This window comes from Caloenas nicobarica, chromosome 12 (genome assembly GCF_036013445.1).
Source record: "Caloenas nicobarica isolate bCalNic1 chromosome 12, bCalNic1.hap1, whole genome shotgun sequence".
NCBI classification, from domain to species: domain Eukaryota; kingdom Metazoa; phylum Chordata; class Aves; order Columbiformes; family Columbidae; genus Caloenas; species Caloenas nicobarica.
In genome coordinates this window covers 342,059-355,384 of record NC_088256.1, presented here as the reverse complement: position 1 = coordinate 355,384, position 13,326 = coordinate 342,059, and the positions used below count along the sequence as shown (strand labels likewise).

Here is a 13,326-nt window from a genome sequence, read left to right as displayed (position 1 = left end):
TTTAGGACATGCCCAGGAGGCTTTGGAAAAGCACAGCAAGACAGGGGCTCTGTGGAAGGGAAGGATCCTGTTCTAACAGTCTCATACTTGTCTGTGTGGTCAATGAAACACAGAAATTACTGTCTCAGTTCAGGACGAAGCACTGACATTCCAAATGTATTACTCTTAGAGGTGAATAAACCTGGGAGTATCATAAATGGACACACTCTGGCTTCCAGACAACATCAGCATGACTTTTCCATGCTCATTATTGTTGGTCTGATGTTCCCATCAGAGCCAGCCCACACAGAGCTGCCCCTGGGCAGTGCCCGGCTGCTGGGAGGGGTCTGCAGGGCAGAGCTGAGCACACAGCGGCTGGCATGGGGTCTGTGACACTGACAGGAGGAGACCTGGGCACAGAGACACAGCTGCAGGCAGGGACAGCTCCAGGCAGCAGAGCAGGGGCTGTTCAGGAGCTCGTTTGCTCCTTCTCTGCAGATGGCTGCTGCGTGTTGTCTGCTGGGCAATGATCTGACTGTCCCTTTAGCACATCCCATCTCCAGGAGCCCTGACTCTGCTCTGCCTGTCCTGCTGGGCTCACCAGCTGCCCCCAGAAAGGCCCAGCTCTGCTGTAGGATGCCAGGAGTGCTGAGCCTTTCCTTGGGGTCCGCACTCTCCTGCCAGAGTCCTTTGCTTCTCTGGGGGAGGGGTTGTGTCCTGCTCTCTCCATCACATCTCCACCTCTGGGCTGGGACAGGGAAGAGTTTGCAGATCTGCCCTTTCAAACTGGGCTCTTCTGCTCCAGTGTGAGTCCAGTTTTGGGTTTTCTTTTAAAGAGAGATTTGTTTATGAAGTCATTTTCAAGGCAGCACAAGCGAAAGCACAGGGCAAATGGGTAAACACTGCTCTCCTGACTCTGCACTGAGCCACAGAGAGATGAGCCCTTTTGCCTGTCCTGTCTCAAGACTCTTCACATTTTCAGTCATATCTATGAGGAATTCAACGCCTGCAAATTCCACTCATGAAATGCGATGGTGGAAAACTAAAAATACAGACAAACTCATCATAATTGTATGCTAAGCCTCTGCTCTGCAGCCCAAGCTCTTAAGTGTCACGGGTGCTGATATTGAACTTTTCCATTAATGGTGCATAAAATCTGGCATTGCTTGTGAACGTCAGATCTGTCACCAACCAGCTCCCATGTCCCCCCTGCAGCAGAGCAAGGCTGGCTGCTTGGCCCAGGACGGGCAGAGGTCCTGCTCCTCACAGAACACTCAGCCAGCACACACCAGAGGAAGGAAATGCATTTGAATTGGGGTGCTTACTATGAAAAGATACAGTGCCCTTCTCAGAGGAGTCTTCCCGCATTTTATCTTGTCATTTCATTTTTTAGACCAGGGCCTCCATATCAAGAAAGAGCAAATGTCCAACACCAGCTCCATTACCCAGTTCCTCCTCCTGGCGTTCACAGACACACGGGAGCTGCAGCTCTTGCACTTCTGGCTCTTCCTGGGCATCTACCTGGCTGCCCTCCTGGGCAACAGCCTCATCATCACCACCATAGCCTGTGACCAGCACCTCCACACCCCCATGTACTTCTTCCTGCTCAACCTTGCCCACCTTGACCTGGGCTCCATCTCCATCACTGTCCCCAAATCCATGGCCAATTCCCTCTGGGACAGCAGGGTCATTTCCTTTGCAGGATGTGCTGCCCAGGTCTTCTTTGTAGGTTTCTTATTTGGTGCAGAGTATTCTCTTCTCACCATCATGTCCTATGACTGCTATGTTGCCATCTGCAAACCCCTGCACTACGGGACCCTTCTGGGCGCTAGAGCTTGTGTCCACATGGCAGCAGCTGCCTGGGCCACTGGGTTTCTCCATGCTCTGCTGCACACGGCCAATGCATTTTCACTGCCACTGTGCAAGGGCAATGCCCTGGACCAGTTCTTCTGTGAAATCCCCCAGATCCTCAAGCTCTCCTGCTCAAACTCATACTTCAGGGAACTTGGGCTTCTTGTGGTTAGTCTCTTAGTAATATTTGGGTGTTTTATTTTCATTCTTTTCTCCTATGTGCAGATCTTGAGGGCCGTGCTGAGGATCCCCTCTGAGCAGGGACAGCACAAAGCCTTTTCCACGTGCCTCCCTCACCTGGCCGTGGTCTCCCTGTTTGTCAGCACTGCTGTGTTTGCCTACCTGAAGCCCCCCTCCATCTCCTCCCCATCCCTGGACCTGGTGGTGTCTGTTCTGTACTCAGTGGTGCCTCCAGTAGTGAACCCCCTCATCTACAGCATGAGGAACCAGGAGCTCAAGGATGCCCTGTGGAAACTCATATCTTAGTGTTTTCTGAAGCAATAAACTGCCCATCTGCTTCTGCATAGGAGTTTTAATGTAGCTAGTTACAGGTCCAGCCTCTCATCTGTCTTTTCTGTTGTTATTGACTTTTTTTTATTGTGATAACATTGTCATCCCCTTTCTAAATCACTTTCTTCTCCAAAGTTTCTTGCAATGTTAATGGGTCCCACTGAGGGACACAACTGAGAAATCATCCCGAGGGTCACTTAGAGCAGAAATCTGGAGTCAGTGGTGACAGGTCAGGAAAAGCAAAATAAAGGTCTGTCTGATGCTGAGTAAACCTGGACGTGTTTCTTTAATCAAAGGGCCAAGCCCTGACCCTCAACCCTGGAAAGGCACATCCTGTCCCTCCCACGTTGCCCAGGGCCCTTCCTGGGACACTGTGATGTGGGGCTGCGCAGGGCCAAGGGCAGGACTATGGTCCGACACCTCCCAGGTTCCTGGCTGGGGACAAGAAGGCCATGAGGCCCCTGTGCTATAAGGACAAGGTGTCTCCTCACAGGCATCAGAGGTGGAGACAACAGCCATCGCTAAGGGGAGAAGGAGCTCATGTCTGTTGGGGGCTTTCAGCCTCTTTACATCCCTTGATCATCTCCACGACAGCCTGTCCTATGCTGTGGCATCCCCTGCACCTCTTTCCCTGCAGGCTGGAGACATCCCCCCTGCTGCCCCACCTTGCTCTTGTCTGAGCATCTTCCTTCCTTTGCTGGTATCTCTCCATCCTCCCCAGCTGTTCCTTGAAGCAAAGCCTTGGGCTGATGCAGACTCCCTCTGGGTGACCTGCTGCACCACAGCACTGCCCTTCCAGTCACATTCCTTTCTGCTCATGTCCAGCCTGGACATCCCCAGCTGCACTGTGTGCCATTATTTCTTTCTCATGGTGTTTCCCAATATGAAGAAAACCTCCACTCTCTCTGAAACCACCCTTCGAGCACTCTCAGGCTACTCCTACACTGCTGCAGCCTCCCCAGCGCTGCTGGGCCAAAGCAGCCCAGGTCCCTCAGCATCCCACACCATGTGCACAAGGTCCTGGACCCTGCCTTGGCAGAGCCCTACACTCTCCAGTTCCTCCCTGCTTCTCCCAACTGGGAGCTCCACACTGGCACACTCATGTGTGTGGGGTCACACCAGTGCTGAACCGAATGGGATGAGAACTCCAGGTGTCTGGGTCCCCACGCTCCTCATCATGCAGCCCCGTGTGCAGCTGCCTTGTTCATGGTGAGTGTGCAGCACAGGCTTGTGTGGTGGCCCTTGTAGTGCCCAGGCCCTTCTCCTCAGGCTCACTGCTCAGCATGTCAGGTCCTGCTCTTTCCTGGTGGATGGGGTTGTTCTCCTGCCCTGATACAGAACTGGCCACTTCTCCTTATCAAACTTCAGAGCTTTCTGATTGCAAAACCAAGCTTTTCGCCAGGTCTGGACTCTCCCTGGACCGAAGCTCCATTTGCTCAGCTGTTAATGTTTGCATGCAGATGGCTTATCCTGATGAGGTTTTCTCTCCCAAGACAACAGCATGAGGAGCTACAGGGCACTATAAATAGTCCCTCCTGGAGAAGCTGTGGGATCTTAAGGGTCTGGTACTCATAGTGCCCGAGGTCTTCACTTAGAGGGGAGTTTTCCCTTCATGTGGGGGAACATCAGGAATGTGTGGAGCTCTGCCTGGGGACAGACAATGTCAGCTGAAGGTTGAGGGCTCAGCGTGAGAGGGCAGAACAACATGGACAGTGTTGTGGTGACTGGACGTCAGCTACTGATTCACTGATCAGGAAGAGGAATTAGATGAGGCCTCCTTCAGACAAATGAAAGAAGCCTCATGTTTCCAGGGCTGTGTCCTCATGGCAGACCTAAGATATCCCAATAGCTGCAAGGTACCAGCCATCCAGGAGGGTTTTGGAGCTCAAGGACAACATCTTCCTGACAGGGGTGACTGAGGAGTCGGTGAGGTGAGGTGCCCTGTGGGACTTCACACTTACAAACCAGAAAGAGTTGGTCAGGGATGTGACAGTCACGGATGGGAAAGTGGAGTTGAGGCTCTTGGAAGATGATAACAAGGCAAAGAGCAGGATTTCAGGAGAGCAGGCTTTGGCCTGCTGAGGGACCTACTTGGGTTCTATGGGATATGACCTTGGGGTCTGCAGTGTGTTTTCTCTCACATTTCCTCCCTCCTCTCTCCCACCTGCTGTTGTGCAGCATTTTTTACCCTTTCTCAAATACAATATCACAGAGGTGCTGCCAGCATCACTGAGTGGCTCAGATTTGTCAAGGAGTGGGTCCATCTTGCAGCCAGCTGAAATCTGCTCTGTCTGATGCCGGTCAAACTCCTGTCGTCTTCTCAGAGAGGTGACAACTGTAGCACACCCACACTCACCCCCAGTTCCAAGACTTGGCCATGTAAACCCAGTACAGGGTGATAAAGTGTCGGGTGTTACAAACTACTTGATCATGGAGAAGAAATGGAAAAGATCTTCTGTCAGCAACCTGAGGAAGTCTCAAGTCAATGAGTAGGTTCCTATGGGGAACTGTCATTGTCCTGACATTCACTGGCCAGGCAAATCGGCAGGTGCCAACAGTCCAGAGGATCTTGGGCCAACTGCTTTATGTGGCTGCCTGGTGAGACAACAAGGGGGATGCTCACGTGGATCTGGAACTCGGAAACAAAGAAGAGCTGGTGAGGGATGTGAACATCAGTGTCCACCTTGGCTGTCATGACCAAGCAACAGTGGGATTCCAGGCACCAGAGGGGAGGGAGGAAGGCCAGCAGCAGAGCACAGGCTGGTGGGCTCCAGAGGAGAAGACACAGACATACTGGGAGACGGCAGCCAATAAAGGTGGTGACATGGAAGTAGGTCTGAAGGGTGAAGGAGCTCAGGAAATCTGAGAAGCCTTACAGGACAGCCTGCTCCAAGCACAAGAATGATCTCTCCAAGTACCTATGAAAAGAAGACTTTACATCATGAGGCTGCTTGTCTGAACTGACGGAGCTCCAGGTCAAAAGGGCAGCACATGGGAGGTGGAAGCAGGTCAAGCTGTAAAGGAGGAATTTAGAATCCTTGTCCATGGATGTGGGGATGATGCCAAAGCTGCCCTGGACTTGATACCTGCAGGGGAGGCTGAGGGCAGCAAGATGAGCTGACATTGCTTCCTTACAGTAAAATAATAGACAGGGTGAACGTGGGCCTGCTGCTGAACTTTGTAAGAGTAGAATCAGACAGGACTGAGGTACTTCATGGCTTCTTTGCCTCCGTCTTCACCAGCAAGGTCTCCTGGAACTTTGTTCCTGTAGGCAGGAGTCTGGAGAACACCCAGGAATGGATGGGGGTCCAGTCAGGGGTTACCTGAGCAAACTCAGACACCATTAGAGAAAAGGAGATGGGTCACTTGACCAGCTCCCTGAACACAAGTATTGCTGTCCTGTGGCACCTGAGATTCCCAGGAACTCCCACCTCTGGGTCCAGAGGGTGTGATTCCTCTTGAGGTGTCCAGTCCTGTCTCCTCACTCAAGTGGTGCATCAGGCACCCGCTTTTCTGACACATTCAGTCTTTATCAGGAGATTCTCTAGATCAATATTTATTGGAGATGGTTGATACGAGCTGTTCTGGAAATGAGGGCATTGGGAGTGGGACAGAAATAGAAGAAATTTGGCTTAATTAGTATTTGTTATGGAAATGCTCTCTGTTTGGCTACAGTTCTGAAATCTGTCTAATCATCCGCACCAGACTGGAAGCCTTTAGGCAAGTGCTGCAGAGAGCCTTGGCTTGTAAGAGCATTTTGGATGTTAATGAGCCCTCTGCTGCCATGGTCCTGAACTGCAGCTACTGAAAGAATGAACAAACCTCTAATGAAGTGAAAGGCAGAAACACACCCCAAATTTCTGAGGGTGTTTGGGACCCCACGAAGGGCCATCGCTGACACAAGCAGTCCCTGTCCCTGGAGCCTGGTGAAGGAAAAGCCTGGAGACGATGTTCAGAGGTGGTAAGGGCAATTTGGAGGTGGCTGTGGTGCCACGTCAGCCCTTCATGTTTGTTTATCATCAGAATGGCCAAGCCCTGACCCCCAGGGCCTGGCAAAGGAGACCCTTTCAGTCAAATGTTTCTCAAGGCTCTGCCTGTGGTCACTGGGAGGGTATTTGTGGTTTGGGGATGGGTTTGGTGCCAAGTGCTCTTGCTTTAACCACAAGGCTCTGGTTTTCTGAGGAGTTGGCAATACCTGTGAGGTCCCACAAGCCCATGCAGCTCCTTCCATAGACCTGGCAATGGTCACCAACCACCCGAGTTGTCCCAGTCCCAAACTTGCTTGAATCCTCTATTTGGATCCATGGCCCAGCACTGAAATGCACACGTTTTTTCTTCTGCTGCCCTAAAATAAAAAATAAAAATCAATCTATTCCATATTAGCATGACCAGACCATGGTCTTTAGGTCTTCTTCTTTAACACACTTACTGCTACACATAGACCCCTCTCTTTCTGCACTCCCATGTGTCTCTCAGACCTTTCACTCTTGTCCTCCAGTAATGGGCCAACACTCCAGGAGGTTGGTGCTTCCTCCAGGCTCATGGATGATTCCTGAGGACCATCCAAGCACGGGGAGTGTAAGAGAGGAGCAGAGCAAGGTCAGCTCATGGGCCATGCCTGAGCAAAGCTTCCCTCGAGGGTGGCCGTTGTGTGGCACCACTCACCTGGCTCTCCAGGCAGGTTGGGCACTGGTTTGGTGCCTGCACTGGCAGTTTCCCCTTTCTGGGGTAAAAGACCTTCAATGAGAGATGGTTGTAGAGATCTAGGTTGCAGACATTTGAAGCAGTCGTTTCAAAATCTGAGCAGGCTCAGTTTTGGAGCCATCGAAAAATAGAGACAATCTCAAGGATGTTTTTGAAAGTGGCACTATCAGTAATAAGAATAACAGGGAATTCCTTATTCCTGATGATGACAGTGAACTAAAGTTTTTAAATTTCATTTCCAACAGTCACTCTTGCTTCTCAAAAGATCTGTCTCAGAGGATAACCTCTTGCATGGAGTTCTTTTTAAGAGCTTTTTCTGTCACTTCTACTAGATTTATAATTTAAAAAGTACTTCCTAGGACAGAATTTCCCTGAAATCACCCCTCTTTCATGCTTTTTCCCCATTTCTTCTGGTGTGAGGAGAGGTGACATAGGGCAGGTTCAATTGTTTTTTAGCCAAAGGACAAGGAACAGATCCCCGGTTGGTGCAAAGGCACAAAGGCATCCAGAATGTTTATGTGGTGTGCACTGACACACACTGTCACCTGCATTTCCAGTCTCTCAAGTCCCAACAGTGCAGCAGAGTCTGGAGTTCTGAGCTCCCTTCATCTGCCCTGTGTGACACATGTAAAATGAAACTACCCCAGCCAAAATGTTGGTTTTGATTCTCTTCACAGCCTGAAGCACCACATGGGTCAGGAGATGAGCCAGGATACCCAAAAAGGACTCACAGGCTCTGCTCTTCAAGTTCAGGTGTTCCCGGGAATCTCAGCAGACAAGTTGTGTCGATTCCTGGGTGCAAGGAGCTGGTCAAGAGCCTCGTCTCCATTTCTGTAACGATGGCTTTGCTGCCTGGCTGATGTGCAGACTCTGTACATGGATGCTCAAACCTCTTAAGCAACCTGCTCTGAAAGGATGAACAAGGTGGGCATGAGGATAGCAAAAAAGAAGAATCTGGGTTGGGGCAAATGAAAAGGAATGCAAAAGATGTGGTCAGGGCTGTTTGGGGCACATGTAAAGCAGCCCTGCACCTCATGTGAATTATTCCTTTGGTCAGAGACAACCTGAGAGCTTTCTCGAATTTGCAAACATGAAGGGAATGAAAGGACAGCATCATTCAGGCTGGATGGGATCTTGGGAGGTGTCTTGACCAACCTCCTGCTCAAAGCAGGGTCAGACCAGATTGCTCAGGGCTTTATCCAAACACATCTTGGTCACTTTCTGGGACAGAGTGGATGCGCACCCCTGGGAAACAGCTTCAAGTGCTTGACTGTCCTCATGATTGGAAAGTTTCTCCCTTTCTATTGCACCTTTCCAAGCGCAACCATCCAGATTATTTTTTACCCATCTACTTACACACTGACACAGACCATAATATCCTACTTCGGACACAAGAATATTGCAGGGGATGATGCTGAATGCCTTGCTGACTTCCAGGTAACAGACCACCACTGCTCTCCCCATGTCCAGCAACCCTGTACTTTCCTCACAGAAAGCAAAGAGGATGGACAGGCACAACCTACCCTGGGTAAACCCCGTCACCTTCTCTTTCAGACACCCAGAAATGGGGTCCCAGTGGACATGCTCTAGGGCACAGCCCTTAGTTCCCCTGCTCACCCATTGGCCATTTTTGAGAAGTGCACACAATGTGTGAGAGCTGCCAGTGGTCAGGGAGTCCCCCCAGTCTCCATGAGATTTCCAAGATGGTGGAGAGTGTCCTCACTGTGACACGGTCCTGCTGTCTCAGCTCCTGGGATGCTGCCCCTCCTGTCCCATAGACTGGAAAGGATTGTGTTAGTTCCAGTGACCCCTGACTTGATCCCCATCCACTGCTGGTTGTTCTGCCTCCAGTGACAGAGGCCTGGGAGACGTTGCTGGTGAAGATGGTGGACCAGAGACACAGAGAATATCACTTCTTTCCTTTATTAAATTCATCACTGGCCACCCAGTGTCTCTGTTTCTCCTTTCACTGTTCCTGCAGTAGTAACAGCTCATTATGGGGCCCTTGAATTGCCTTACAGGTCTAGACTGAGTTTTGCTCTGGCCTGTTGCTGTGCTTGGAGGCTGCTGTCCTTGAAGACCAGATGAACTAACTTCTGCCACCCTGCCTTGGCAGTTTATTCCATCCGTGTCACAGCTCTGTCTGCAACACTGACAGCTCCAGCTCACCCAGTCAGGTCCCTGGCTGAGGCCATTGCCTCACATCTGGACTGAACCACCCCAGCTGTGGCAACAGGAAACCTGTGAGTCGCCCCATGGAAACGTGGTACCAAGTGTCCAAGACTCCATGCATGGAAAGGCTTTGCTTTAGAGCACAGACATGAGATGGTCAAAAGGTTACTGAATGTCTCTCTAGACCTAGGAGTATAAACCCAGAATATAATGCCTAAATTCATTCCGGGGAACATATTCCTCCCCCAATTTGGAAAAATTAGATCCTTTGCTGTCACATTCCTGGTGTCCTGCCTAATGATGGGACAAGAAAAGGTGATTCTCATACCAATTTGTTTTCTAATACAAAGAACACAATGCTGGCAAGAAGTGTCACTGCTGAAGAGAGAGAATCAGCATCACTGATTACTTGAGGTTGTTTCAAAGGATGTGCCCCTGGAGCCCCAAGGACACCTGGAGAGAGCCCAGAGGGGACAGAGAAAGGACCATCATGGGCTGCTCCTGTGCTGCTGAGCTGGGCTGGGCTCCTGGGACAGAGGGAGCTCATGGCAAGCGGCAGTGCTGCAGAGAGACAGCTCTGCCCAGGAGCAGCTCCTCTGCAAAGCGCAGCAGGGCTGAGGGCTCTGCCTGGGGACCCCACGGAGACGAGCAAGGCAGAGAGAGATTAAAGGTGGTCAGGACTGGCAGGATGACTGAGAGCTCACTGGAGGAAAAATCTTTGAGGCTCTTGCCATGGTAAGTCTGTGCGTGCAGGGCAATGCAGCTGTAGCTCCTGGAGGCATCTCATCAAGTTAGCACAGGCACAGCTTGAGCGATCTGTAAGGAGGGGGCTCTTATCAGGCAGTTTTGAACAGCTGTGAAGCTGGGTGAGGAACCAGGGGTGCCCAGGGCTGTCCTGCAGAGCAGGGTCCCTGCCCCCCAGGGCTGTGCCCGGGCAGGGACTCTGCTGCCTGTTAGGGTGAGTGCTCAGCCTGTCTGGGGAGATCCCAGCAACACTGAGGGGAGAAGCTGTGGGGGGAAGGAGTGGCCCCCGACAGGGCAGGGCAGGGTCCTTCTGCTGCTGGGTTTTCTGTGGGTCAGGGCTGCTCACAGCTCCAGCTCACTCCAGACTGCTTCCAATTGGAGGTTTCAAGGAGCAGATCTATACAGGTAATACTATAAAGATAAGGAGCATTCCCAAGTCTGTTTCCTGTTCCAAGATTTGGAGGGTGGGGGGGATGGAGGAAAGGATAAATGAAAAAGGAACTCTGAGTGATCAGCTGATCTGCCAGAAGCCTCATAACGTCCCTTCAGCCACTCCTCTGCCCATGGACAGCAGCAGCATCACATCTGCTGAACCCATCAGCCTTAGTCTGCCCTGTCCTTTTTTCCAGCCTGCAAACCTTCTGCTCTCAGCAGTGCCTGGTGGCTTGTCAGGGTAACATGGGAGTGTGATCAGCTTCCATCTCAGAAAGGTGCCAGCCCAGGGCAAGACAGAGGGACAGACCAGCTGCCCTCAATCTGCACTGACCCACGCTCATCCTCTGGTCTCGCAGGACTCGCTCTGAGTGCAGCAGAAATGATGAGGGTTTCTGACACCCAAGAACACTCTCCAGGGGAGTTGCAGGATTGGACTAGATGATCTTTCGAGGTCCATTCCAATCCCTAACATTGTGTGATTCTGTGAAGCTGTCAAAACCCCAAACATTTCAAACGTCATTTTACCATCCTGTTTCATTCTGGTGATAGTGCAGATGCTGACAGGCCCTTCTTCACCAGCAGCAGTTTCAGATGACAACTTTGAACCCCAGGTCTGTCCCCTGCCCCCCGTTCCCATGACCCCCTGCTGCAGAGCAGGGCTGACCTCCAGCCAGCACCACCCAGGGCTCAGCCAGGGAGCTGAAGGAATGTCTGGAAAAGGACAAGGGGATGTGGAGCAGGGGGAGGGTGCATGAGAAATGGCTTTGATTTTGCTCAGAGAAGTCTCCTGTAACTTGTCACTGTCTTTTCTTCTTGTGTCAGTGCCATATGCCCAGAGGCTGTAGATGTCCAACAGCAGCTCCATCACCCAGTTCCTCCTCCTGGTGTTCACAGACACATGGGAGCTGCAGCTCTTGCACTTCTGGCTCTTCCTGGGCATCTACCTGGCTGCCCTCCTGGGCAACGGCCTCATCATCACCACCATAGCCTGTGACCAGCACCTCCACACCCCCATGTACTTCTTCCTCCTCAACCTCGCCCTCCTTGATCTGGGCTCCATCTCCATCACTGGCCCCAAATCCATGGCCAGCTCTCTCTGGGATACCAGGGTCATTTCCTTTGCAGGATGTGCTGCCCAGGTCTTCTTTCTATGTTTTCTTGTTTGGTGCAGAGTATTCTCTTCTCACCATCCTGTCCTACGACCACTACGTTGCCATCTGCAAAGCCCTGCACTATGGGACCCTCCTGGGCAGCAGAGCTTGTGTCCACATGGCAGCAGCTGCCTGGGCCACTGGGTTTCTCAGTGCTCTGCTGCACACGGCCAATGCATTTTCACTGCCACTGTGCAATGGCAATGCGCTGGACCAGTTCTTCTGTGAAATCCCCCAGATCCTCAAGCTCTCCTGTTCAAACTCGTACCTCAGGGAACTTGGGCTTCTTGGGTTTTGTGCCTGTTTAGCTTTTATGTGTTTTGTGTTCATTGTGCTGTCCTATGTGCAGATCTTGAGGGCTGTGCTGAGGATCCCCTCTGAGCAGGGACGGCACAAAGCCTTTATCATGTGCCTCCCTCACCTGGCCGTGGTCTCCCTGTTTGTCATCACTGGCATGTTTTCCTACCTGAAACCCCCCTCCATCTCCTCTCCTTCCCTGGATCTGGTGGTGTCTGTTCTGTACTCAGTGGTGCCTCCAGCAGTGAACCCCCTCATCTACAGCATGAGGAACCAGGAGCTCAAGCATGCCCTGTGGAAACTCATATCTTAGTGTTTTCTGAAGCAATAAACTGTATATCTGCTTCTACATAGCAGTTTTAATGTAACTAGTTACATGTCCAGCCTCTCATCTGTGTTTTCTGTTGTTATTGGTGTTTTTTCTATTGTGATAATGTTGTCATCCCCTTTCTAAATCACTGTCTGCCTTTCTTTTATTACCACTGGCAGTGTAAATGAGGAGCCATGATCCGTGTGTATTTAAACAAAATAAAGGGTCCTGTAGTGACCTTTTTTTTGCTATATCCTTCCTGCAAGGCCTTTTGGAGCTGCAGGGACAGTTCCTGTGTGCATGGGAGGAGGGGAAAAGAGTTCAGCATGGCAGCACTGCCAGGGAGCACCAGCGCTTGGCCTTCCAGAGCTGTTCTCGAACCACTCCCACACTCTCCTTCTCATCCCTTGTGTTGGTGCAAGACCTGAGTGCTCTAGCAGCTTGGTCACCGTCCTGCTGTGTGTCAGTCCTGTGAGTGCAGGCAGGGACAGGCAATGGGCACTTGTGTGACAGAGCTGGCCTCAGAGCAGCCTTTCCAGAAAGAAAGGTGATCTCGTCAGGGTAAGAGTTTTTCCAAGAAAGTGGCGACAGATGCAAACAGCAGGGTACAGCTGAACAGCGTGTGTGTGTGCAGGGCTGGGCACACAGCAGTGTCCTCTCACAGCCAGGCCTCCTGCCAGAGACCTGCAGGACCAGCAGAGCAGGGTCTGGGCTGTGCCCGTGTGCACTGGACACTCCGCGGAAGCTGCCCCAGGGCATCGTCATGGACTGGCCCCTCACAACCACCATTTCCAGCCCTGGCCTCTCACCCACAGAGGTGGTTGTTCTCTCCGTGGATGGACACTGAATGAGTAGGTCAGCAGTCCATGTTTACTTTGTACACACGAGATGTCAGCACGCACATCATGTACATGAGGTGACATGAACGCGAGTGAGCACAAACACCATCAACTATTCCTTGGGCTTCCATGAAGGCCTGTGGCACAGACAAGATCATGAGATCACTTGATATTGGGAGGAACACCCCATGGGAAATCACTTGAATGCAGCACTGGGATGTGCTTCCTTGAACTGAGGTCCCCATGTCCATTCCTCATGACGTGGGACATGTCAGATGAGCGCAGAGCAGAGTGACACACCACAGGGCTGAGGTGTCTCCTGTCCCTTTGGAGT

At 51.5% G+C, this 13,326-nt stretch overlaps 1 protein-coding gene across 1 annotated transcript; it reads left to right on the top strand.

Annotated features, from left to right (window-relative positions):
• Positions 1–1,746: 1,746 nt before the first annotated feature.
• LOC135993391 (olfactory receptor 14C36-like) lies at positions 1,747–11,902 on the top strand. Its single transcript, XM_065643223.1, has 3 exons — positions 1,747–2,244; positions 11,521–11,810; positions 11,896–11,902. Exons 1-3 carry the CDS (start codon positions 1,747–1,749, stop codon positions 11,900–11,902), a joined length of 795 nt encoding a protein of 264 aa, XP_065499295.1.
• Positions 11,903–13,326: the final 1,424 nt, after the last annotated feature.